This window comes from Carcharhinus amblyrhynchos, chromosome 6 (genome assembly GCF_965287045.1).
Source record: "Carcharhinus amblyrhynchos chromosome 6, sCarAmb.v2.hapA, whole genome shotgun sequence".
Classification (NCBI taxonomy): Eukaryota; Metazoa; Chordata; class Chondrichthyes; order Carcharhiniformes; family Carcharhinidae; genus Carcharhinus; species Carcharhinus amblyrhynchos.
Window position 1 is genome coordinate 74,758,211 of NC_137329.1, and position 27,949 is coordinate 74,786,159.

Here is a 27,949-nt window from a genome sequence, read left to right on the forward strand (position 1 = left end):
ATAACTCACTACTTTCCTAATTACTTGCTGTACCTGCATGCTGACGTTTTGTGATTCAAGTAGACAGATACCTTTGCAGCATTCAGTTTGCTTTTTCCATTCTCTTTTCTATTTTTCCTGCCAAAGTGGGCAACCTCATATCATACTCCATCTGCTAAATTTTAACCCAGTCAATTAACCTATTTATATTGCTATGTGGATTCTTTGGGTCAGATTTTTAATTGTTAGCAGAGTCAGGATGGGGTGCGGGTGTGATTTAAAAATCAGATTCCTCATCGGCAAATTTGGATCCCGACACTTCTGTGGCAGTCCTCAATTTTCAAAACGAGGGGCCAGGAAGGTAACAGAGAACCTGCTTGCCTACAATTAACGGCCCATTAAGCTCCTTGAAAAGCATGTTAGTGGGCTGGTGAGGTCAAAACTGCAATTTTTCAAAGTGGATTTGGTGAATCTAAACAGTCCGGGCAAAGGGAAATGATTTCTTTGATTAATTGGAATTTATTGGACTATGGGAGATCTTACATGGATCAGGCATATTATCTCTGATTTGGCCAGAAACTTTTTTAAGCTTCTATGTTGTTACCCTTTTGGTATCCTGACCGCTCTCCTCAGCGAGACAGTGGCAAGCCCTCATCATGGCTGTCTTCTGCCCTTATTGTTTGCATGTTTTAGACAGATCCTGCCTCCTAGAGGCATTTGTGCCACTCATTGGACACCAAGTTCACCTATGGCCTAATTAAGGAATTGACATTTCAAAATAGCATCATGTGATTGATGCAGTTGTTGTTTGGAGATGGCGCCCTGAATTTACCCTGGCATTAGAGTTATGACACTGCTTTGCCCCTAATGTTCTTCTCACAACTTACAATTCTACCTACCTTTGTATCATCAGTAAGTTTGGCTGCAATCTGTCCATTCATCCAAGTCATTAATATAAACTGCAAAATGTTGAGGGCCCAGCACTGATCATTGTAGCACTCTGCTAGTTATGAATTGCCGTACGCACAATTACCCGTTCATCCTCAATTGCTGCTTTCTGTTACTTAGTCAGTTCCCACCAATGCTAATTAGTTCACACGCAACAAGCTCTTGTGAACTAACTAATGCAGCATCTTATTGAATGCCCTTTAGAAACCCAAATATACCACATCTTCTGGTTCCCCTTTAATCATCCTGCTTGTTACATCCACAAATAACTCTAATACATTTGTCAAGCACAATGCCCTTTTGTAAAAACCATGTTAACTCTGCTTGATTGCATTATGATTCTCTAAATGCCCTGCAACTATTTTCTTGATAATGGATTCTAGTAATTTCCCAATGGCAGAGGTTAGGCTAACTGGCTGACAGTTTTTTTTCTGTCTGTCTTGAATAGGAGAGTTACATTTGCAGTTTTCCAATTCACTGGGACCTTCCCAGATTGTAGGGAATTTTGGAAGATTACAACTAATGTAACTATATCTGCAGCAAACCATCAGGTCCAAAGGAAGTGACAATCTTTGGTCTCATTAGTTTGCCTAGTTTTTCCTAATAATAATGATTGTTTTAAATTCCTCTTTCCACTTCTTTTTGATTAGCTACTATTATTGGAATGCCGTTGGTATCTTCTGCCATGAATACATGTATAAAATACTTGTTCAAAGGGTGACATTTATTTGTTTCCCATTATTAACTCCCCAGTCTCATCCTCCAAAGGATCAACATTTTATTCAGCTTTTCTCTTCCTTTTTAATGTATTTGTGGCAGCTCTGAGTGTCTGATTTTATATTTCTCACTGGTTTACACTCATAATTTATTTATTTTTCCTTTTGTTTAGAAATCTTGTGCTTGTTTCTAAAATTTCTCAATCTTTGATACCATCTTTGACTTTCAAGTAGATAGTTCATCCTTCTGCTGGAGTCTTTCTCAAATGGAATATAAAGAAAAAAAGACATGAATTTATATAACACAATCACGAGACAGCTCAAAACACTTAACAGTCAATTAATTATTTTTGAAGTTCAGTCATACCATTTTGAGAAATCTGAACTATCTCCACTAATTTCTGTAATTAATTATTTACTCTCTTACCTTTTAATCAATTTTCAAGTCCACATTTAACCACTTTAAGACCCAAGTTCACCATCCTCAATCTGAATTTGAAATTCCACCATGTCATGCACACTCTTCACTAGAGGATGTTTTACTGTGAGATCATTAATTAATCCCATCTCGTTACACATTTCCAGATTGAAAATAGTCTGTACTGTGGTTGGTTCTACAATGTATCACTCTAAGAAACTGTTCCAAATACATTCTGGCGAGTCGTCTTCAAGGTTTCAAGAGACGTGGCTGCAAGGTGACAGGGGCTGGGACCTGAATGTCCAGGGGTATCAACTGTTTAGGAAGGATAGGCAGGAGGAAAAAGTGGGGGGGGGGGGCGTAGCTCTGCTGATTAAGGATAGCATCAGGGTGGTGGTAAGGGATGATATAGGAACCAAAGAGCAGAAAGTGGAATCATTGTGGGTGGAGATTAGGAACAGCAAAGGGAGGAAGACGCTGGTGGGTGTCGTCTATAGGCCCCCAAATAATGATCTGGAGGTGGGGCAGGCTGTTAACGCGCAAATAAATGCGGCGTGCAGGAATGGGACGGCGATAATTATGGGGGATTTCAATCTACATATTGATTGGTCGGCCCATGTTGGACGTGGTGGGCTTGAGGAGGAGTTCTTGGAATGCTGCCGGGATAGTTTCCTCGAACAATGTGTGTTGGAGCCGACGAGGGAGCGAGCTATCTTGGATCTGGTGTTATGTAATGAGGCGGGTAGAATTAGTGACCTTGTGGTGAAGGATCCTCTTGGGAAGAGTGATCATTGTATGGTGGAGTTTCTGATGCAGATGGAGGAGGAGAAAGTGGGTTCCTGGACATGTGTCCTTTGTTTGAACAGAGGGGAGTATGGTAGGATGAGAGAGGAATTGGCGAATGTTGATTGGGGGAGTGCGTTGGAAGGTAGGTCTGCTGAGGAACAGTGGAGGATCTTTAAGGAGATCTTTCTTGGTGCTCAGCAGAAATTTATTCCGATGATTATAAAGGATCGTAGGAGGAGAGGTAATCAGCTGTGGATAACGAAGGAGGTGAAGGAAAGTGTTAAATTAAAAGCGGATGCGTTTCGAGTAGCTAAGAGTAGTGGGCGAGAAGAGGATTGGGAGAGGTTTAGATGTCAACAAAGAATGACAAAGAAGTTGATAAAGAAGGGTAGGAGAAACTATGAAGCTGGGCTAGTGCTTAATATAAAAAAGGATAGCAAGAGTTTTTATAAATACATAAAAAGGAAGAGGCTGGCTAGGGTGAACATTGGACCCTTAGAGGATGAGAGGGGGGACTTAGTGGTAGGGAATGGGGAAATGGTTGAGGCCCTGAATAACTTTATTGTTTCGGTCTTCACGGAGGAGGACGTGAATAATTTGCCGGGTGTTAGCGATGGAAAGATGGTAGGAGTGGAGGGCCTGAATGACATTATTGTTACTAGAGAGGTGGTGCTCGACAGACTGGAGGGACTGATTGTGGACAAGTCCCCAGGACCGGATGGAATGCTTCCAAGGGTTCTGAAGGAAATGGCGGAGGTGATAGTGGATGCCTTGGTGATTATTTTCCAAACGTTGCTGGATTCCGGGAAAGTACCGGAAGATTGGAAAATGGCTAATGTTACGCCGTTGTTTAAGAAGGGTGGCAGGCAAAAGGCGGGGAATTATAGGCCGGTTAGTTTAACGTCTGTTGTAGGTAAAATGTTAGAATCCATCATCAAGGAGGAAATAGCGAGGCATCTTGAGGAGAATTGTTTGGTAGAGCAGACGCAGCACGGTTTCGTTAAGGGGAAGTCGTGTCTGACGAACTTATTGGAGTTCTATGAGGATGTGTCTAGGGCGGTGGATAGAGGAGAGCCGGTGGATGTGGTCTTTCTTGATTTTCAGAAGGCGTTTGACAAGGTGCCTCACAAGAGGTTATTACAGAAGGTCAGGGGGCATGGAGTTGGGGGTAGGGTGTTAGCGTGGATAGAGGATTGGCTGTCAGATAGGAGGCAGAGAGTGGGGGTCAACGGGTGCTATTCGGATTGGCGGTTGGTGACCAGTGGAGTGCCCCAGGGGTCGGTGCTGGGGCCTCGGCTATTCACCATTTATATAGATGATCTGGAGGAGGGAACCGAGTGTATGGTGTCGAAATTTGCTGATGACACCAAGATTGGTGGAAAGGCAAATTGTGCGGAGGGTTTGGAGAGTCTGCAGAAGGATCTAGATAGGCTGGGCGAATGGGCCAGGAACTGGCAAATGGAATTTAATGTTGGCAAATGTGAGGTTGTCCACTTTGGTCGGAATAATGGTAGGAAGGACTATTACTTACGTGGCGAAAAACTGCAGCATGCAATGGTGCAGAAGGACCTCGGGGTCCTTGTGCATGAGTCGCAAAAACCCAGCCTGCAGGTGCAGCAGGTGGTCAGGAAGGCGAATGGGATGCTGGCCTTCATAGCGAGAGGGATTGAATATAAAAGTAGGGAGGTCTTGCTGCAGCTGTATCGGGCACTGGTGAGGCCGCAGCTGGAGTACTGTGTACAGCTTTGGTCGCCGCACTTACGCAAGGATATTTTGGCCTTGGAGAGGAGGTTTACTAGGCTGATTCTGGAGTTGAGGGGGTTGAACTATGAGGAGAGGCTGAATAAACTAGGCTTGTACTCGTCAGAGTTTAGAAGAATGAGGGGAGATCTCATTGAGACGTATAAGATGTTGAATGGGATGGATAGGATAGAGGTGGAGAGACTCTTCCCACTCAGAAAGGACAGTAGGACTAGGGGGCACAGCCTCAAGATAAAGGGGGGACGGTTTAGAACGGAGTTGAGGAGGAACTTCTTCACTCAAAGGGTGGTGAATCTCTGGACTTCTCTGCCCGTTGAAGTGGTGGAGGCTGCCTCGCTCAATATTTTTAAGACGCGGGTTGATAGGTTTTTGATAGGCAAGGGGATTAAGGGTTATGGGGAGAGGGCGGGAATGTGGAACTGAGCCACGACAGATCAGCCATGATCTTATTGAATGGCGGGGCAGGCTCGAGGGGCTAGATGGCCTATTCCTGCTCCTATTTCTAATGTTCTTATGTTCTAATTTGATCTGTCACATCAATATGGAAATTAAATGTCTCACAATTTAGCAGTATTTCTTGCTTTATACTCTGTTTGATCAGTAGCTACTTTCAGTGCCTAAAGACAATTCCCACCAGTGACCTATTCCCTTGCTATTTCTTATGTTCACCCAAACTGATTCTGTATCTTGATCTTCTGAGCCAAGATAATTTCTTACCACTGTACTGATTTTGTCCTTTATTAGCAGAGGCATTCTATCCTCCTTTCCTTGCTGCCTATCATTCTGAAATATCAAGTGCTCTTGAATATTTGGTTTCAAACATTGATGCCCTTGCAATATGTCTTGGTAATGGTTTTCAGACTTGTTTCTATTTGTGCCTTTAATTCATGTAACTGTTATTGAATGATGGAGATGGCTTGGAAAGCCATACAGTCTGCTACTGCTCCTATTTCTTAAGCTCTACTACTGCAGGGAAGTAACATTGCATTAGGAAAGAAGATTAGAAAAATCATTTCCCCTGTAATCAGTAGGGTTTGTTGTCACAATGGAGTTTGACTGGAGGGAGATGGCTTGGAGGGGCTGGGATGCGACTTAAGTCACATTCAGAGAGTTGTTGACACAGTGGTTAGCACTACTACCTCACAGTGCCAGGGACCTGAGTTCAATTCCAGCCTTGGGTGACTGGGCAATGTCTGCACATTGTCTGTGTGGGGATCCTCCGGGTGCTCCGGTTTCTTCCCACAGTCCAAAGATGTGTACGTTAGATGGATTAGCCAATGTGAATGTGCAGGGTTACAGGAATAGGGTGGGGGAGAGAGCCTGGATAAGACATTCTGTCGGAGCGTTAGTGCAGATCGGCCAAATGCCTCCTTCTGCGCTGTAGGGATGCTATGATATTGTCTAGGGAAAAAGGAGTAGGGAAAGATTCGCTCAGGGAAACTTTTACTGCCTAATAATTCATCAGTATATTTCCATTAATTCTGGTTTCCACATTGTTTGGTACAGATGATGGGATAAATTAATTTTTTGGGTGCAAATAGACTTCTGAACAAACACTGCTCTGGGAGACTCACCACCAATAATTGACAAACATCTCCCTACGTCATCGCGTGTCAGTCAGTGATGCAATGGGCTATTTTGATATAATTGATGTCATCACGTGGTGCTTGTTTACAAATGGAAACATTTTTCTTTGCATTTTAAACTGTGTCCCTTTAAATAACAGCAGCAGAATAGTGCAGTTCCTATATTGCTGATTGCTCAACTTCGAAAATCTGCTCCATAACATTCAACAAAAAGGCAGTGAACTGAATATGCAACAGATTGGGCAAAATATCTTTTTTAGAATAATATAATTTCATCTAATTTAGCACTTTGCACGGAAGGTTCGTTTAGAAGCTATCATTTGCTGTTAACAACCATGCCTTCCCTGACCATGATCGTGTGGGGCAAACATCCATATCATGATAGAGTGGGACAAACATAAAAATTCCAACACTAAGGAAGAGTATAAACTTCAAGACAATATATCACACTATGATGGGGCAATGAAACTTTACAAATAGAAATACAAAAAATAAATAAAATCAAGGTTCATTGCAAATACTTTTTTGGAGGGTAAAACAAGACCGATTCCAACATCCGCTTTGAGATAAAACAAGAGAGCTTCGATTATAGACGTTGCATTTTATTTGTACATGTTGCACTGATTTGGTTTTTGATGTTAGATCGGTGTTGCAAAGGTTTCCACATGGCGAGTTCGTTGTAATCGATCTGCCCCCGTTGCATTTAATTGCAAAAAGAAAAAAAGGATGTCAAGTGTATTTTTTTTAAAAAATGGTATTTGCAATGTTGCGGGCGGGCGGAATTGCGCGGCGGGTGCGGGGTGCGCGTGCTGTTTGATTGGAACGTTAGGGGGACGCAATGGAACGTGGTGTCGGCAGGGAGAACTCACAGGATTCGGTGACATAAAAGCGGCGGCGCGAGCCGGAGGCCGGGCTACAGTCCGGCGGGAGGATGTAGCAGATCCTCCCCCTGTATCCACTTCATAACCCAGTGGTGTAGCGGCAGCAGCTGGACAGCCTCCCATTGCACACTCCCCATTCTCCCATGGTTCAGCTTCTGCTGCCTGTCTTCCCCTCCCTCCGGAGCAGCTTCATAGTCAGCAGCAGCGGTAGCAACAGCCGGTGAAAGATGAAGATGAAGGCCGAGAAGAGGTCGCCTTCCAGCGGCGGTGGAGGTGGCAGTGGCAGTGGCAGCAGCAACAGCGGTGGTGGTGGTGGAGGAGGAGGAGGAGGAGGAGGAGGAGGCAGCAGTAGCTCCGTGGTCCAGGGGCCGGCCCCTTTCAGCCAGGCTCTGGCGGCGGCTAACAACCAATATCAGGCGTACGAGACGTACTTGGAGAATGGCATGATCTGTCTCAAGCATAAAATCCGAAACATTGAGAAAAGGAAGGTAACATGAGCATCTTCGCCTCTCCTCATAACCCCCTCCCTCGCTGCTATGGCTCTGAATCCATTTAATGTTACCTGGATAATTTCTGCAGTGTCAGTTGCTGCAGTCCAGCTGCATTGCATTGGGTTACACACTTCTCCCTCCCATCCGCGAAACAAAAATCAGTCAACTCTTAAACTTTGCAATTAAAAATATATTTTTCCCTATGCATTGTTTTGCTACTCGTTACGCTAAAATGCTTTTGTTTTTTTAAACAGTACAGGTAACCTTACTTTTCTATATTGAGGACACAGGTTTTGCATTTGAAGTGTTAAAAGGGGCAGCGCCCACATTGCGCAGCTAGATTTCCACCCTTTCTCAGCGCCGCCCCCCCCCCCCTTCCAAAAAAAGTGGAATGCTTAAACACTAATTTGCGGAAGATTAAAATAGCAGCGTGAATGCCGTGTTGGCTAAGTCTGGAGGTTTCTAAATAAAATTGGACACACTAGTTCACCCTGGGCTATTTAACAAAATTCAATGATATTACAGTCACAAACACACAGAACATGTTTGTCTAAATTGCATTCGCTGCCCCAGTTGTCTTCAGTGATAAATCACTGCACATAACATAAACAGCCCAAATGTGTAATCCCTTTGCACATTCATCAGGGAGCTTGGTCCCTTTTGCATTGCTTACATTTTCAAATATATATTTGCTTCAGACGAACCTATGTCCCCAGGCAGAAGTTACTTGCATTAATCTTTCTATCGACCTTCCAAAAAAAAGGTTGTAATGTGAATAAAGCAAAATGTCGCGGATGCTGCAGATCTGAAATAAAAACCAAAAAGTGCTGGGAAAACTCAGCAGGTCTGGCAGTATCTGTACAGAATTTAATAATTTCATTTTCCAGCACGTTAATAAGTCGGTTATCTGTTTTTATTGCTAAAACGTGCCAGTCTAAGTAACTTGCTCGAAAGCTGCTTCATACTTCACAGACAGGGCTTGGTTCTCTGTCCTGTTAGAATGCATGCAGCAATTGACCTACCATTGCCCTCTTTGGGGTGAAGCTTGTAATGTTGCTTGTTTTATGCAGCATTTTGTGCACTTTACACCTTTGTGGATGACACGAATGCTGCAGCTTGACATTGAGTATTTCTGGTGTTGAATATAGTTTAATAAATTTAACAAATGGGAATGCAGTGAACACTTTTTTAAAAAAGGTGAGCTCATACTCCAGTTGCATGACCATGTGGTGGTCTCATTCTTTTTCCAGGCAAAACTGGATGACTATAAAGAACGCCTAAAACGAGAAGAACTTAATCAAGATCAGTTGGTATGTATGTTTGAATTGATTTCATGCTGGGGGCTGGTAATCTTCTAAATTTTCCAATTGCATAACATTTGCCATTGTTCTTACCAAATTGACAGTGTTCTCTTCCATTAAGCTTGCTTGAACAATCTTGGCATTCCCTAGGCTACCTGTACAGGCACAATTTACTATAGAACATAATACAGTACAGGCCCTTTGACCCTCAATGTTGTGACGTGTTATGTCTAAACCCAAGATCAAGCTATCCCACTCCCTATAATTCTAGTGTGCTCTATGTGCCTATCCAATAACCGCTTGAAAATTCCTAAAGTGCCTGACTCCACTGTCACAGCAGGCAGTGTATTCCACACCCCAACCACTCTGAGTGAAGAATCTACCTTGGACATCCCTCCTATATCTCCCACCATGAACCTTGCAGTTATGCCCCCTAGTAACAGTTACATCTGCCCGAGGAAATAGTTTCTGCATTGTCAACTCTATCTATACCCCTCATCTTATAAACCTCTAAGTGGCCTCTCATCCTCCTCTGCTCTAAAGAGAAAAGCCCCAGCTCCCTCAACCTTTTCTCATAAGACCTAGCTGCCAAACTAGGCAGCATCCTGGTAAATCTCCTCTGCACTCTCTCCAATGCTTCCACATACGACTTATAGTGAGGTGACCAGAACTGAACACAATATTCCAAATGTGGTTTCACCAACGTTTGGTATAGTTGTAGCATAACCCCATGTTAATAAACACTAACACACTATAAGCCTTCTTCACAGCTCCAGCCACTTGAGTGGCAACCTTCAGAGATCTGTGCATCACCTTTGAATGATCTTACCACTGAAACTGGATTTTGTATGAAGTTTTGCTTTGGAGATATTAAATTGCCAACTTAAAGGGTGAGGTGAGGCTTTCAGAACTAGTGGCAGTTTTTTACTGGATTCTGGATGCAAAATACACAAGTACTGCAATGAAACCACGTTCTCATACAAATGACAATACCCAAAGCCTGGAATTGTTTTGTACGCTGCTCACCAGCCCTTGATTTTAGCTGATCCAAACTTCATATGCCTGTCACTGTTTCAGTTTGTATTTTGCCTTTTATGATGAGATGTCCTGCAAATGCTGCACTGAGAGCTTGATCAGGCAGAATCTGACACTGAGCCATTTGAGACTTGGGATTGGTGAACAGGCTGGTAGATTTGGCGATCAAGAGGCCATACAGGAATTTTGAAAGTGAGGGTGATATGTGATCCCTGTCTAATACAAACAACTCTGAGCACGGGTGGCAAGATAGTATCCAGGCAGCAGAGTTTGAATGACCACCTCTTTTTAAAGGTGCTAACTAGGAGAGTGATGGAACAATTAAATCTTGGTGTAACATGATCATGGGTGAGAGTTTCCCAAAAGGCAATGTTGTATGACCATGGAAGCAAACTATTTCTATGATGGGCTTGATGTAGGGTTGTGCTTCTCTTGGTATCAATTAAGGTTATGAAGTCTGATAGTGGCTAGGGAATGGAGTTTGAGGGGGGGGCTAAACATAATAATTTCCAGCATCCCAAAGTTTAGTTGGAGAAAATTTTTGATCATGAATCCTGATGATCAATTATGAGACATGGCACTTGGATGAGAAATGGGATGGGGTCCTTGTTGGGGACTCCAGAAGTTGGAGTAAGATGAGTAGGATCCACAGCAGGTTTGTGTAACGTTATCCTGTGGTGCCTATGCACATGGCGCATTGTGACATCTGGCATTTAAATCCCACCTTTGTAATTGTTGCATTTGTTAACCCTCTTGTGGCCTATGTTGGCTAGAGCAGCTGGTTGTGTAAAGCTGGAGAATCAGTAAGCATGACATGATCAAGAATGGGGACATCCATCACCAGAAATGGATCTTTCATCTTCCTATAAGCACCATAATTTTGTTTCTCTCTATTGTGCAATATGTAGAAGGAGGTAAGAGAAAAATCGAACGAGCTCCTTCCAGATGAATTGCATTGCTGTGGTTTTTTGGTGGTTTTGTGACCTAATGAGAAGCTATTTGTGGGGGTGTGGGAGAGGCAATTATAAAGAAGTAAGGGACAAATGTACTCAATTATTGAAGGCTTGACTCCCTATTTTGCAAGAGAAAACAACTTTGATTAGAATTATACTTTTTTAAAAAAAGGTGCAAATATTTTAAACATTTGCCAACTACTCAGTAAACTGGCCCCTCTTGCTAAGATGCCATAAGTAAAGCTTGGTGATCCCTGAGTGACATTAGTCATTGAGGTCTTTTGTTTGTTACTATCAAACAAAACCATAATGCCCAAATGCTGTCTTTCACAGGATGCCGTAGACAAATATGAAGAAGTAATTCATAATCTGGAATTTGCCAAGGAGCTGCAGAAAACCTTTGTTGCACTCAACCAAGAGGTAAGATCTTTCATTTGCTGCTAAGGGTTTGAGGGTTGGATAATGAGCGCTGCAGTTGAAGTTGTATTGTGCTATCTGCTGTCCCTGATTGTTGCAAATGTCAAGATATGGCATTACTGTTGCTGTAACAGCTAAGCTTTCAATTTGCTAAGCCAACATTGAATAACTGGCTATCAGTCATTCTTGGATGTGATATCTTACTTTATTCATCATGTTTTAATGTTGCCAATTCCAGTTGGTAGATTGGGATTGTGCAATCTTTTAGTATACGGGTTTAAAATTGCCTCTGGTTTAGGCAGCTTTGTGTGGGGCAGTCTGCTGGGAATGCAAATTTACACTAACCTCAAGGTTGATCAAGGACAGTGATCTAAGAGCATGAACTCACCACTTTCCTTCCCCAGATCCCTGAATGAAAGCACGTGAAGGCCATTTGCTGCGCTGCTTCAAACTGAGATTGGTGAATTGAACCTAGGCCTGTGTCTTAATCTGGTCTAGTGAGTGGACTAATTATCAAGGGGAACATTAGACTTTGGTGTAAACTCAACTGTATTTGTTTTGAACAGCTGCTAAAAGCACAAAAGAAAATGCTGCGACGTGAGCAACTTATGAGGACAGAAATGGAGAAGCGCCGTCTTCGTACAGTATTGCATATTAAATATGTACTAGAGAACTTCAAACAGGAGCATGTTCAGAATGACTTCAAAGATGGCATTAATGGTGCATTTATTATTTCTCGGAAGGAAATCAGCCTCCTCAAGGACTTCTGCAAACTTGCTTGCCCTGAAAGGGATGAAAGAATATCGTAAGTAATGGCTTGACATGAGGTAGTTTGCTTCATCTGTCTGACATTTTACAAAATCTCTCCTTGGCTTAATGGTTGCCACTGACTTTTGTTGTTTGCCCCTTGAATGCAGTCCTTGTGGTGAAAATGCTGTTGGGTAGGGAGTTCCAGGCTCTAAAATGGATATTAGTAATACTTAACTTGCAATTCAAACTCTGCTTTTGAAATGTAGATAGGTGATCAGCAAATTTAGCCATCCATCTAAAGTGATACCTCCATAGACTTCTGAAGCAAGATTAACAGGTGGCAGTGCGTGGAAGAGATGCTTGAGAATCTCCATATCTGGTTCCATTTTAGTATCAGTCTCAAAGGAGCACCTTGATTTATAGGAAAGCAACTATGTGTGGAGCACAGCAGGGGGTTAGAATAAAGTGGAGTATCTGTTATCACTGGTGAACAACTTTTTGTGGGAGTGAGTCTTTGGAAGAGATTTTTCTTTTCTGATTTTTGGATGGTAGCAGTGTTGCCGTGGTATCAAGTGATGTCTTGGTTGCTGCAGAGGTTGAAATTGCCATCAATTAGCATCATGGGGGCAACTATGCATTCAGCACTTATTCCTGTCTCACTTAATATTGCTAATGAGCTATGTGTTTGCTTATAACCTTGTTTTCCTGCAGTGTTCCTTGAGAAAGTGAATGCAAGAAGAATTTTTGATAGTGGGTTTTACATTAATGTCTCAAGTGTATTAATCCAGTATCTAAACCTATTTCTTGGAACAAAACTGCACCTCTGCCTCTGATTTTTGGTTTGGCACAGATTTAATATGTCATTGGGGGTGTAAGGGGATTTTCCTGGGGCCTCCCAGTGGGTGGGGGGGAGCAGTCTTGCATTCAGCTGATCTTAGCTTAACACAGACTTGCAAAGATCATGCTGTTGTTTTATTTGAACAGCACTTAAAGAACAAAAAATTACAACACAAGAACAGGCCCTTCAGCCCTCCAAGCCTGCACTGTCCATGCTGCCCAACTGAACTAAATCTCCTAGCCTTCTTGGAACCTCTACCCCATAAAAGTCACTCTCATATCTGCTTACATGACCACCTCCAACAGTGAGTTCCAGGCACCCACCTTCTGTTTGTAAAAAAACTTGCTTCATATATTTCCTTTTAAACATTGCCCCTCACCTTAAACCTATGCCCCCAAATAATTGACAGCTTCCCTGGGAAGATGCTTCTGACTATCCACTCTGTCCATGCCCCTTTATAATCTTGTAGACTTCTATCAGGTTGCCTTTCAACCTCCGTCATTCCAGTGAGACCAAACCAAGTTTCTCTAACTTCTCATAGCTAATGTGCTCCATACCACGCAACATCCTGGTAAATCTTTTTGTACCCTCTCTACAGCCTCCACATACTTCTGGTAGTGTGGCGACCAGAATTGAACACTATTCCAAGTACAGCCTAACTAAAGTTCTATAAAGCGGCAACATTACTTGCCAATTTTTAAACTCAATGCCCCAACTGATGAAGGCAAGCATACCATATGCCTTCTTGACTACCTTCTCCACCTGCGTTGCCACTTTCAGTGACCTGTGTACTTGTACACCCAGATCCCTTTGCTTATCAATACTCTTAAGGGTTTGGGCATTTACTGTACATTTCCTATCTGTATTAGACCTTCCAAAATGCATTACCTCATTTGTCCAGGTTAAACTCCATGTGCCATTGCTCTACGTAAGCCTCCAACCACTTGGGAGAGAAATGGTCGTAAAATTCTGATCTCTGATATTGCAACACATGAGTACAACAGATGTACATGCCTGAAGATTTGATCCTCCTGCCCAAATTTCACCCAAGTTGGATGGTCCAATTACATAAGTACACTTTATTTACTTTGGCCAATAGCATTCTACCTGTCAGCAGAATTAGGAATTCATCAGTCAACTGAATCCAGAAGTTCTTTCCTCTGTTGCCTAGTAACCTTACCTACGCAAATCTGGTAGGTTCAAGGGTGCCTCCTAACACCTGCAGTCCTGAGAACTAGAAGGGAGTTGTATTCTCGTCTGTTTTCTGTCCCTTTCAGCAGAGGTTGAATTGCAGCTATTCATTACAGCTAGAAGCTGAATCCTTCTATTCATTTCGATAACCTTGGATGCCAGTAGCTGCCTGGCCTGCCCCTGATAATAGGATATATGCTCTATGCTTCATTGTTCCAAAAGTATGTGATCTGTCTAATTATACTTACTTCCCATTATGCTAAGGGGTAAATTGTCTGACTAAAGCTCACAAGAAAATACAAAAATACAGTTTAACTCTACTTGTTCAATATATGTATTGTCTGTACAGGTGTCTTTTTATATACCTTAATGTATATAAAGCACACTGTAGTCCCTGTTTTAAACTAAACTTGTTTTATTGGTCTGAAAAGCAGGGATTTCTGTATACCCTGCTACTGGGAGGCAAGCCATTTAGTGAGGTGCTGGTGTGTTCACATCCCCAGTGATGGGAGTGAAAAGGAATGACCTGAAGCTTTGTCTTTTCAGCCTTGAAGATCAAATAGAATTGGTGTCAAATCAAATGTGGGAACTGTTAGAAGGAGCTGATAAAATGGTGGCTGGTAGCACCTGTAAGTTCAAATCTTTTTCTTGGTGAATTTGGGTTTTTATCTTGTGTACTAATTAGTCTGATTTGTGACTCAAATTTCTGGATTGAGTACTCATGTTGATGTGCAATAGTGACTATCCTCTAAATTTTTTTTCTCCTAGATAAACACCTGAAGGAGGCAATAGGTAAATTATTGAACTGTACCTACTTTGATAGAATTCCAGTTCCTCGCAATGGGTTGCTGAATGATGACACTGAAGATAAAATCAAAGAGGTGCAAGTAACTTCCAAGGCCTTGTCTGGAAAGGATTCTGGTACGTGAAATGGCAAGATCCAACTAGCCAATGTCTTTCAGCTTTCCTATAATCAATAAGGTAGCTAGCCTGGAGTTTCCTGTTTTGTCACCCTCCTTTTATCTCTGACAGAGCATCCAGAATCTGGACAACTTTGGGAAAATTTAAAATCAATGGGTGGACTTTTACAGCCACTTTGGAATCTTCTAGTCCTGCTGTAATGGATGAACCTTTGAACAGCTTATTGCCTTTCTGACTGTGCTCCTACCATGATGTAGCTGTAACATTTTACCCAATGCATCTACTATCTGCAGTTGCATCTTTCAAGATCCTAGGCTGAAGTCCCATTAGGCCCTGGGGACTTGGCAGCTTTTGATTTCTGATGATTTTCTCTACCCTTTCCCTGCTGATCACTTACCTTCCTTTCACCTGATTTCTCCAGTTTTTTCTGGAATGTTATTTGTGTCTCTACAGTGAAGACTGATGCAAGATATCTATTCAAGTCTCCTGCAATTACTTTATTTTCCCATTCCATTAATTCCCCCATTCTTGAAAACAACGCTCATACCTCAGACTCTTGGTATCAGTTTTGATGTTTCTAATTACTTTCTCTTGTATTCTAATTTCTTCCTCAATCTTTTAGTAATTATCTGCTGTATTTTACACTCTTCTGACTTGCGGAGTTGTACATTTAACTTTAGCCATTGATGGGGCATTGACTATCTTTACTGATAATTCTGAAATATTTCCTCAGTGTCTGCCACTGCATGATCAATTAAATCTCTCCTCTACCTAATTTTGCAGTTCATTTTTGCCAGATGCCCTCAAAATTGCCCTTTTTTTTTAAAAGAAAGCTCGTCTTAAATGCTCTCCCCTCTCAGACTGAAATTCATGGACACCTTCACTAGGTCATTCACTAATCCTATTTTATTGCATGTTGCCAGATCAGCATGCAGTCTATGTCCACCTAAAGTGTTGCTCTAAGAAACTGTTGTGACAACGCTGAACTCATGATCCAGGCTAACTTGGTCAATCTGATTGTTCAATCCATATGCAGATTAAAATTGCCTGTAATTAATTGCTGCACCTTTCTTACATGTCCACTGTATAGCTGGTCTGTTATAACTGAGGAGGGGATTGAATCAGCGTTCTCCTATTTGGTCATCCTTGATTGATCACAGCAAAGGAAGCTTTTTTCTTTAGACCAAGATATACCTTTTCCAAATCAGAATGTCTTTAATTGTATGCAATAAAAACCAATCAAATAAGATTTCTTGCATCAAAGAGCCCATTTATTAACTACTAAAATGTGTATGTGCTCAAACTGAGGTCATCTCTATTGGACTATCATTCCTTAACAGAGCTACCTACTCATCTTTTCCTTGCTTTCTTTCCTAAATCTTGAACATTCATGTCTCAGTCTTTGTCACCATGCATCAGTATCTCCAGTGACTATCAGATTGTTTATTTCAATTTGTGCTGTTAATTGATCTTTATGAATGCTACATACATTTGGCTACAGAGCCTTTTAGTTCTGTCTACTTTCTTTGTAACCTCTAGTCTTGGTGCACTTTTTTTGGTTTGTACATTCTGATCATTTAACATTCTTACCTTGCTCTTTTGCCATCTCTATTTCTCTCATTTACTCCAACTTAATCCTTTGCCCCTAATTTCATTTTAAAGTCCTCTCTATTTCCCTGGTTATGACTAGACAGTGTTCAGGAAAAGACTGAATTAATGGTACAGCTCCCAGTTCCCCAGTACTAGTGTCAATGCTCCATGATTTGAAACCCATTTCTTATACACCAGTCTTTAAGTCGTGCAGTCCTTCCTCACATCTGATTTATCCTATGACAGTTTTTTTATGGTTCAGATCATGCTCCTGAAATCATTCCCTTTGAGTTTCTACTTGGCCTCTAGCTGGTCATACCCCATAAACAGAATCTATTTCCTAGTTTAACCTGTCATTGGTACGTATGTGGACCATGACCACTAGATCTTCCTCTCCCACTGCAAATCCTTCTCTAATCCAGATATCCTGAACTTTGACCAGATAGACAATGCAGCTCTCTGGATTCCTGCTCTTGGGTTTACTGCCCTCCAATTATTTAACTTCCCTTACTTGAATGGCTTCCTGTGCTGTGGTTAGTTTGCTGAGCCACCCTGCTGCTGCAGCTTTCATCCATACAGGTTGCAAGAACCTTGGACCTATTGGACAATGGCAAAGACTAAGGTTGTATCTTCTGGGTACACCTTACTGTCCCTGCTCGCTGACCAAATCAGAAGACCTTATCCTAAGAGGTATGACTGCTTCCTGGTACGTAGGCTGGGATTTTACGACCTTTGTTCGGGCAAGGCTCATAAACCCTGCCCAAAGCCAACACAGCATTCTGTTCTATGAGCCATTAACTGCTGAGCCAGTAAAATTCTGGCCAAAGTGTCCAGTTAACTGTCCCTTGCTCTGCTGCACCAGTGTCTGCAACTTGGCCACTAGCTGGCTGGCTGCATCATAGTTTCTTCAGTTGCAGGCACTGACTGCACAGTCTAGGATCAAGGGCACAGCCTCGAGTAAAGAGATGACTCTCTTTAGAACAGAGGTGAGGAGGAATCTGGAATTCATTGCTACAGAAGGCTGTTGATGTCAGTTCATGGAGTGTATTAGGTCCTTGATAAGTGGATCAAAGGTTACAGGGAAAAGGTGGGAGAACGGGGTTGACAAACATCAGCCATGATCAAATGGTGGAGCAGTGGGCTGCATGGTCTAATTCTGCTCCTATCTCTTATGGCCCAGGATCACACTGGCATTCAGGAGCTCCCACATTCTGCAGCTACAATTTCTCATGGAGGCAGATTCTATTGCAGCACTAGGGGGAAGAAGCAGGAAATAGTACTAAGCCATGATGGGCTAAATGGTCTCCTGCAATGTGACAATTCTGCTTTATTTTGTAATTAAGTACTGTACTCCCAACCTTACAGTAAGGTGTGTTTTGAAGATAAGATATCCACCAACCAATCACTTATGTTTTCATGTGATGTCAACTTGGATTTCTCTGTGTGGCTGTTTAGCTCTGGAGCCAGTGGATAATTGGAAAGCTATTCCATGTGTGGTTACTACTTCAGGGCCCTGTTTTCCACCATTGACGTGACTCCCCCGCCCCTTGTTCTGTAAATACCCAAGTTATATTATTGGATTTTTACCATAATCTGAATGATTTGGCAGTCGATTTAACTCAGTTAGCTGAACAGCTGTTTGTGATGCAGAGCAGTGCTGGCAGTGTGGGTTGAATTTCTGTACTGGCTGAAGTTATTCCTGAAGCCCCTGCCTTCTTGAGCCTTGCCTGAGGTGTGGGTTTTAAACTGTTTCACTGTATTATCATGTAGTTTCATAATTTGAAATCCAAATTTATTTAATAATTGGCTTTAAATTCCTAGACTGCTCTGGTGTTGTATCACTATCAGTTCAGCTGTCTAGATTTCTAGTTCAGTAACCCAATTACTGTACCTTGCATGGCTTCATTAAATATTAAGACCTGAATCTGCAATTAACTTCATTTGCCTCCTAATATTGGCGAATGAGAACTAATGTAAACCTTTCCTTTAGGTTGGATATGGAGAAGTCTTGGTATTGTTGCACTGCACAAACTATTCTGTAGTGCATGTTAGTAGAATTGGCTCTAATGAGGGCTTTCCTTTAATTCTGCTAGTGTAAACATACATTTTCCCATAAGTGTTTAATTTTTTTTGTGGTTTTGCTTCTTTAGTGATTGAGTGAAGCTCGATTCCTTTTTCATAGGGTTGAATGCTTTGCGATGGGGCTTAGCCCTATGAGTTCGCTGTCCTTGGTTTTCAATAACATAGCCACATTTTTGGGATCCTTGCCCAGTTTGACAGTATTGAGTTTTTTGACTTTGGAATTTTTTTTGCTTCAAACAAATAGGAAGGCAGAACTCAAGAAACCTCTTGGGCAGAAAATGTGCTTCAGTTTTGATTTAAAAAAAAACTGCCCTGAAAAGATGCTCCAGTATCTATCTTGTTCTGTCCTTTTTCACATACTTGAAAGATGAAATTATTCTGCAAGTGTGAAGAGGTGACTTAACAACAAGGGACATTGAGTACTGATGTATTCTTTCATTATTTTGACCATTTGACTATTTAAAATATATATAATTGTGATCAGGGTTCAGTTTTCTGTCAAGCCTTCAATCTTATTGAATGATGGATGTGTAGACTATAAAAATAGTCTAATATTTGAGTTAGAATGGGAGGAAATTACTTTAGTTTGGGTAGCTCCATTCTATAATGCAATGTATAGATTTGGTAGTTAGTGCATTGAATGTGGAAGTTTGTTATTGATGGCGGTTTCTATTTTCTTGAGCTGGAGAGGAGTTTTGGCTTTATTTCGGGGGGGGGGGGGGCACGGGGTAGCGTGGAGCAGATGTGGAATGGTTGGTTAGCTTCAACTTATCATTTTACCTTTTCCCTATTTCTGTGGAATAAGTGTTGTATTTAGTGGGAAATTTTAATCACAAGCTGCACGTGGTTTTTACAATTGGTCCCATCTAGTCTAACAGCCTGCATGTTTAATTATCTCAAGCACAAAATCCTGCCACTTGCTGTAGAGTAAATGGATTTGCCAATATTAGCATTTAATAAGTACTCATTAATACATCACTGGATCCTGGGGTTTAATCTCTATGATGACTTGATGTCTTATAAACTGTAATAGCGGTGGCAGTAATCATGCATTTGAACCCAATGCCATCATACTTGTGGATCTTGCAGCTCTTGTGAAAGGTTTTTGTATGTAGCTGTAAGTGGGGGCCCCATGTTTTAAAAACTGGCTTCAAGGTAAACTTTTTTGAAAACCTTAAAGACTGGATACCTCCTGGAGATTAGCAAAATGTTGAACTGTTAGATTTGGTGCACTTGCTTGCTTGTAACCTTTTTGTATGAGTTTTAAACTTACTGCTTTTTTTTATTGCAGAGTCTGACCGGCATTTTTTGTGCTCGAGTGAAATGCAGCCAAGAGAGGTACGTCTTAGTTTTGCTCATAGCCATCCTTTTCAAATTATGGTTTTGAAGGCTTTTACACTGTCGAGGGGAAATTGTGAAATGAGTACCAGTTACGTGATAACTGTGCTGCATTTAGTTGTGTTCTGTTTTCCTATATGCACTTCAAATTGATGATAGACTGGGGAAGCAAAACTTGTTTAGGTCATGCTTTCCACATGCTCTGAATTACAATCACTGTTTCGATGTAGAATCGTGTTGCTGCATTTCCTACAAAGAACTGTTGAGTAACCAGGTTTTTTTTTTGCTGTTTTGCTAAGTATTGGACAAAAATGAGAAAGCCCCCTCCCCATCAATAATGCCAAACTCTGTCACTACTGCAGTAGTCTGCCTGAAGTTTGGATGCTTCAAAAGGTTGTGTGGGTTTGAGATTACTAACACTGAACCACAAACTAATATTCACCTTGGATGGGATTTTCCAATCACACCCAGCCAGAGACTGGAAATTCCAGTGCAAAGTCAACAGATCTTTAATGGTTTACCGAACCTTCTATCTCACCTGTGATTCCTACAGTGGGCAGGACTAGAAAATTTGTTTCAAGTGTGCTGTTTTTATTCTCAAATGTGTTTTGTTCATGCTAAAATATCTTGGCTGGATAGCTGGTTTGTGATGCAGAGCTATGCCAACAGCATGGGCTCAATTTCCATACGAGGCTATTCATGAAGCACTACCTTCTCCACTGTGCCCCTTGCCTGAGGTGTGGTGATCCTTTGGTTAATCATAATGTCAGCTCTCTTCCTCAAGGGGGTGGGGTAGGGGAAGTGTCTATCGTCAAGTGGGACTGTGGCAACTTCACTGATGAATATTTCAAAGCCAGATTTTTTTAAGAGAATTATCTTCTGCAAGATTCACTTATAAATAGCTGATCAGAAACTGATGTGAAGCTGACGATGAAGAAATTGGTAACCATGTTCTGAAAACTTTCTCATTGTCAACCTGACCCATTGAGGCTTTCAGTTGGGTGAATTTGTACTGCTGGACTGATCATCTTTGCTTTTGATCAGAGGTTGCCTCAACAATCATCTCTTGAGCAGTGGTAACTTTTGCGCTGGACTTGTGTTCAGCTCATCATTGGAGGACTAGTGAGCAAATAGCCTTTTCCACTTCAGTAGAATGAGCAGAAATTGAGAGTTTGTGTTTGTTCTGATACTTTGCTCATAGTGGTGAGTGGAGTTAAATGTAATCGAATTTGTTTCTTAGTTTTTGAATAGGCAGTACCTGAACAAAAATGACTATGCTGTAAAACAGCCAGAGAAACCAAGGAACTGGGAAGCTGAGTATGTTGGCAGGAAGCAAGAGGATGTTCCCAAAACATGGGACACTGCTTACGTCAGTAGAAAGCAGCAGGAGGAAACGTCTCCTAAAAAGTGGGACGACGAGTATGTTGATGCAAAACAGGACAAGGAATCCCTCAAAAAATGGGGTACAGAGTACGTCAATCAGAAACTGGAGGAGCAGCCCAAAAAGTGGGATGTACAATATGCTGACGTGCCGGAGACACCAAGGTGGGAATCGGGATCTGTCCCAAAAGAATCAGCTGAACCAAAGAGAAATCTGCCTGAGCCCAAAGAGGTGAGAAGGTGGTAGGCTTTGGCCAGGAAATGCTTGTATTTCGTGACTAATGGTCCTCTTTTTCTCTTTAGAAACGGGATCGTATATCAAAACACGAAACTGAAGCAAAGCAAGTGGGTAAAACCTAATTTGCTTTGAAGCACCTACTAGTGGTGATGAATGGCACTTGTTTATGAAAATGGCACACATTTTTAATTTTGCTGTTGGCTACTATGGTGGGGTGAAGCTTTGGAACACAAATAACAAGGAATTTCTCTTCTAATGGACCTAACTTTTGGAATGAGCCTTTAGCCAGCCAAGTAGATCTCAAACCCCACATTTGCTCCCCAACAAACTCAACTTCAGCAAATTCTACTTTATACCTACCTTTTTCCCTGTGGATAGGGAAGGAAATGTGCCACTGTGTTAAATTGGCTAGCATGCTCTGACCCAACACATGATTTAAATGGCTTTTCACCTGACTGGTGTAGGTTATGTTTTGGAGGACGGGTATCGAAAGTTTGAGCTTGGTTGAAGTGATGAAACAGTCTCCCACGGCCTTTCGGCTGGGTCTTATTTTCAGATTGGGCTCTTGTTGATGTCTGTTGGTTTCTAATTTCACGTGTATTGCAGCAAAAGATTTTGTCTCCTTGTTTTGGGGCCCTGGGGAGGGGGATTATTTTCATGAACCCAGGAACCACAGTGACAATGTACAGGATTACTTCCATGCTGGATTCACCATGGGCAAGTTCACCTTGCTACTAAAAACAGACTTTTCAACTGAAAAGCAAACTACTTTGGTTTTCTAGCCTCTTTGTTATCTGACTTGAGCAGAATATTTTGCAGTTAGTTGTGGATCCAGGTTATATTTCTTACTGGATCAAGAGTAACTGGTGAAAGGAAAAAACAAAATATTAGAACACTAGGCCAGGAAGCTACAATGTGCAAAACAAATACGTGCCTGAATAAAGTCTTGCGCTACCTTTGAATGAACAGTGTTGTGTTGTACTGACTTGTGGCACCTAGCAGAAAAAACGGAATCTATGTTCGCTAATCGGGATTAGAAGAAACGCTAGTGCTTTAGATCATCCTTGAAGTCCCAACAGATTGTGGCTATGGCATTTTTTCTCATACTGAAACAATTGGAAGTTTTTTGTAGATTTACCAAAACTGAACAAAAAAAATTTCCCAGCTAGGTGACGGTTGCAAGCTTTTCCTTGGTGTCAGTTGCTAACTTCCATCATGCACATCCAATAAAAAATATAACCTGGATCCACAACTAACTGCAAAATATTGTGGTCAAGTCAGATAAGAGGCTACAAAACCAAAGAAGAATTTTGCTTTTCAATTAGTCTGTTTCTAGTAGCAAGGTGAACTTGCCCATGTTTCTCACTGTCAAGATGTTGTTCCTGTTTTAAGCAGCTGTTTTCTTTTGGTTTGAATTTTAATGTGGAACTCATCTTGTGAACTGGTTTAAATCCTTTTAGGTGTCAAAGGTGGTGCAGCAGGTTACTGGAGAGTTCTGCTCAAACTCGTCACTGCCAAAGGATCCAGAACTCAGGAGGCAGAAGCTTCAAGACCTGATGTCCCAAATACAAGGGACATGTCATTTCATTCAGGCATGTATTTGTTTTGCACATTGTAGCTTCCTGGCCCAGTGTTCTAATGTTTTTTCCTTTCACCAGTTACTCTTGATCATAAGCTTCAATTGGCATTTATGTATTTTTCAAAAGGAACTTGAAATGACAAATAGACTTGTTAGCATTTGAAGGACAGTGGAAAGAGACCATGTGGAATGGCAGTGTATGCAGCCTGCTCCCCAGGCCTTTTGGGAGCCCTAGATTTGGTACATGTTTGCAGATGACTTGAATTTAAAATAGTTGACTTCAGGAGAACATAGATGAGCTGTGCAAGTACATGTTGACAAGACGACAGAATTTTTTTAAGCTAAATGATAAAATTTGAAATGGTATGGGGAACAGATGTATACACAGATATTTGAATTTGACAGACCGTTTGGGAAAGTGGTTAAAAAAGTCATTTATTTTATTTAACAAATGTACCTACTCCACATGACCTTCAGTGGTTCAAGGTGGCTCCCATCACTTTGGGCTGTTGTTGGTGGCCAATAAATCCCTTAGTCTGGAATGTTTTTTCCTTCAATGACATTCCAGCTAAGATCTAACCACATTCTAATTTGAATTCAGGATGCAGCTAGGAAGAATGATGGGAAATGCGACTGGTTAGTGTTCCATCACCTACCAAAGCTCAGTGCAGAAATGTTGTGCTGAATATTATTGGTTATTAACGGAATGGAACACTGCTTGGCTAAAGGCCAAGTGACCAGGATGAAAACCTGTTCAAGTCACTTCACCAGTTATCAGTGCTTTGTTTAGTTTTGTAGTCTTATCTAATGAACTAATAATTGCTGGCTTTCCATCCTGTTGCATTAAACAATTTGAATGTTGTGGTACTCAGTTTATTTGAATTTCTAGTCTATTTGAACTTCTAGTCAATTTGAACTTTTTTGTTATTACAATTCTAGGATTCCATGTTGGATTCTGACACCCCTCCACAAAGTGCTATTGGATCACAAAAGGCAGCAATTTCTCTCAACGCTGCAGGTATGGTGCTTTTCTAACTAAGATTTATTATTGGACCTCAGTTAAACTACTTCCATCTACTGTGCAAGGTAACCAACATGCAGCCATTTTAATTTAAAGCTATACTTGTGCTTGGATATCTGAAGTTGGATTTTGAGTTGTAAGAGCTTTAAAGCAAGGCATTTTGTTTAAAACTTTTAATGGATGTTAACACTTGCTAGTAGACATCTGGCATCAGAAATTGTTCACTTGAAGTATGTATATGAGAGAAAAGCAGAAGGGCTTGTGTTTGAGCATTGGCAAGATCTGCGATTTAGTAATGGCACAACTTTTGGAGAATTGTTGCAACAGTTTTCAGGCTAGTGAATGGATTTAACAAAAGCAAAATGCTGGACACCTGAAATAACAATGCTGAGAAAACTCAGCAATCTGTAGAGAGAGAGAGAAACTGAGTCCATACATAATATACTGGACCAGATGGATTTAATTGTTGAAAAATTAGATGTGGCTCGCTCTTGTCCTTTTAACTGAGACGGACCAAGCCTAAAGAGAATTTCAGATGAAGATGTAATTGAGAAAATACCACTCGGCACTAATTGAATAGCTTGCCGGGGAGCATTTTGTTCCTAATGTATTTTTAGTGAATTGCTGCAAGGAGAGAAATTTGTTCTGACTGTTAGCTGTTGATTCCCATGTGACTGAAGTGGAACTGTTGGATGTAGTCTTGTATTGCATTTCCTGAATATTGGTGAGCCCAAGTGCCTGGCCCTTCACAGATCATTTGGAGATGCCAGCATTGGATGGGGTAAACACAGTAAGAAGTCTCTTGGGTCAGACAGATGTAATTTTGTTTAAAAAGTAGCTCTCAGTATGTTATGTTTTTGTGGACTTTTAAAAAATTTGTGCCCCCAGTACCTCAATGTTCTTTTAAAATTTCCATTGCTTAATCACTTCTGTCACAAACTTGCTCCACCCTTGCCAGATCTCTGTTCCCTCTGACGTGACCTCTCATAATCCTCTGGCTGTTTTACAACTTGGCCTCATGCTTTAGTATTCCCTCCCCTCAGGATGTCATTTTATAACTAACCTTTTTGATTTAAGCTCTTGGTCAAGTGTTAACATTTGAGAATTGTAGTCCTTGGACAATTCTCAATGCTTTAGTGATTAAAATGTCAAGTCTTTCAAAGAAACTGTGGGCTAATAGTAAAACAGCAAACGCTGTGTATTTAAAAAAACAAAATGCCAGCTGGTCTGGTAGCATCTGTGGGGGAGGGGTGTTTGTAATCTTCTGTTGTGAAGAGGGGGGAGAGAAAGAGACAAGTTGACATTTCGAGCAGAACTGCTGAGTTTTTCAATATTGTTATCACATTTCCAGCATCGGCAGTATTTTGCTTTTCTACATAGTAGGCACTAGTTAGTGATCATCTTAGTCCCATAATACTATTATGGGGCTAAGGTTAACAGCTATTTTTCCTCCAATTTTTAAAGTATGCATTTTGTATTGTCCTTTGAAGTTTGACAATTTGTTCTTGATTGTTAGCCCTCAGAAGGAAAAGGTACACTATTTAATTATAATGCTATTTTTGTAGTGAGTGCATGTAGAGTTCATTTCCTAATGGTCTCCATGCTTACAACTTCAAACATGACCTGATGCATCTTGAACCTATTCGCTAACTTGCACATGAGGTTAAATTCTTCAAACAAAGTGTGAATCCCTCAGATGCTCAGAATATTTAAAGCATGCTTAACTATTCCCTCGATCAGCTATGGTAATTACATATCAATGCAGTGGATGCATTGAGAGCACTGGACACGACTGAACCACATTATGTTTACCTAAGGTATTGTGTCTTCAGTGCTGGAGGAAGAAAATAATTGCCTCAACATGACCTTTGCATTCCCTCTGTTCTAAAGTACTTTACAATGAAGGAATTTTTGAAGAACTGAAATAACAATTATAGGAAATTTTGAGAAATGGAAAATGCTGAAAATATTTTCCAGGTCTGGCAATATCACTCTGTAGAGTGAATTAAAGTTTATTACTTCACAGATGTTACCAGACCTGTTTGTTTGCAGCATTATGTTGTTTTAAAGTGTAGATGCTAGAAAATAGCCAGTTTTTGCACAGCAGGGTCCACTATGTGAAACTTAAATGTTGGCTGTGATGCCAGGCAAACTTGCCTGCTAGTGTCATGGTTCCTTTCCATAGGGACTATGAAGACAAACATGTTGTCGATAGTACAGCAGAGATTAGCATAGCTTGTGTTCCAGTCTCTGGAGTGTGTGAATTAAATCTGGTATTGCTTCATTCACTTTCATCCTCACACCTCACAATTGTCTTCATCTTCTCTAGAGGCTTAAGTTCATGACTCATCATTAATAACTATAAATTGGACTTTTCATTTAAACTGAGCAGTTTCCTTGTCTTCTGTGCCAGCCAGTCTAATGTGTTTTTCTTGGTAGTTTCAAAACAAAGCAAGACTGAAGCCATTCCATCCCCACCTAAGGTAAGAACTAACTTTTTACACTTGGCTGACTTTGGAACTGTGGATGCTGAATGTTGTGGTGCTCCTCTGCCCTGCATTGGGAATTAGAATGCCAGTTTCCAAATGCTGTCTAGTGACAGCTGGAGGACATTTGAAGTTGAGTATTTCATGTTAAACTTGGCAATTTAACTGCCACCATGAGTTCTTGTACAGCCTGTAAGCATATAGCTAACAGGTGCACCACTCAACTGAAGCTGATAGTGCCATGACTGTTTATCGTACAGATGTTCCTTTTGTACGTTGAGAGCAGCTATTGTAATGGCTTATTTGAATAAAGTGGAAAAATTGTACAAACTCTTGCTAGAGATGGTTGGCTTATGAGATGAGATTTGACTTCGAGTGCTGCTGTGCTAATGGGGGCCTTGTCACCTTGGAGCTTGTTTGCTATTGCAGACAGTTATGGCCCATCAGCGTGCAGTCAATTCTAGTGCCACTTCCCTATTGGTTGTAACAATTTAAAAGACTACCTTATCCACAAAACTGACAACTTTTTTAAATACTGGGAGCAACATTATCAAAGATTCTAACCAGGCTTCTTTTGGTGAACATGAAAAAATGGTATACAAAATCTTTTATGCAAGTTGTGCAGTGATTTTTTTTTTCCCCTGGGGTGGGTGGATGGGGTAAATGTTCAAACCCCATCCACTCTCTCATTAAACACAGGCTCACTGCAGAGGGTAGAGTATGGGAACATTTCTTATTAAAGGATAAAATTTGAGGATCTCAACATTGACTTGACAGGATTCTGATCACATTAGATCTAAGTTTTTTCAAACAGATTTTCAGTAAAACTCCTTGACTCTTAACACAATTTAGTGATTAAAGTTGCCATGTGCAGTACGAGGTGTGGCAGCAAGAGAAGAGTATGGTTTTCCTGCTTCTAAGGTGTGTACAGTTTCAAAGAATCCACAAGAATCTTGAGCCTGGCAGCACTTGGATATGCAATGTATCTCCTGCATCTCCAGGCGTCCCCTGCTGGATAGCTGTCTGACTCATAGTTTCTTGAGACCAATTTAGAATACATTTTTTTAAAGTAAGAAACTGTAGAAATGATCCCTAAAAGTATAATCTGATGGCATATTTGTTGCACTATTAATCTGGCAGATGTTTGGAAGGAGAACAACCACCGTCCACAAATTCGGTGTCCTTTGGGATCCAAACAATGCCTTTTCCAGTAACTGATTCCTTCTGATCATTTCTTCCCTTCAGTGTAACTCAAAAGAATGT

General features: G+C 41.2%; 1 protein-coding gene across 10 annotated transcripts in view; it reads left to right on the top strand.

Annotated features, from left to right (window-relative positions):
• The first annotated feature begins 7,435 nt into the window (after positions 1-7,435).
• caprin2 (caprin family member 2) overlaps positions 7,436-27,949 on the top strand; it is a 69,319-nt gene continuing 48,805 nt past the window's right edge. For 8 of the 10 annotated variants that reach the window (XM_080190680.1, XM_080190671.1, XM_080190672.1 and 5 more), the window contains exons 1-12: positions 7,436-7,563; positions 8,817-8,876; positions 11,189-11,275; positions 11,839-12,077; positions 14,598-14,680; positions 14,820-14,972; positions 19,936-19,982; positions 21,223-21,594; positions 21,666-21,707; positions 23,061-23,192; positions 24,119-24,197; positions 26,640-26,683. In XM_080190680.1, coding sequence (XP_080046806.1) covers positions 7,519-7,563; positions 8,817-8,876; positions 11,189-11,275; positions 11,839-12,077; positions 14,598-14,680; positions 14,820-14,972; positions 19,936-19,982; positions 21,223-21,594; positions 21,666-21,707; positions 23,061-23,192; positions 24,119-24,197; positions 26,640-26,683 — 1,383 coding nt within the window. In that variant the 5' untranslated portion in view covers positions 7,436-7,518. The remainder of the gene's footprint in view (positions 7,564-8,816; positions 8,877-11,188; positions 11,276-11,838; positions 12,078-14,597; positions 14,681-14,819; positions 14,973-19,935; positions 19,983-21,222; positions 21,595-21,665; positions 21,708-23,060; positions 23,193-24,118; positions 24,198-26,639; positions 26,684-27,949) is intronic. The other 2 variants (XM_080190677.1, XM_080190681.1) reach the window with 1 other exon arrangement.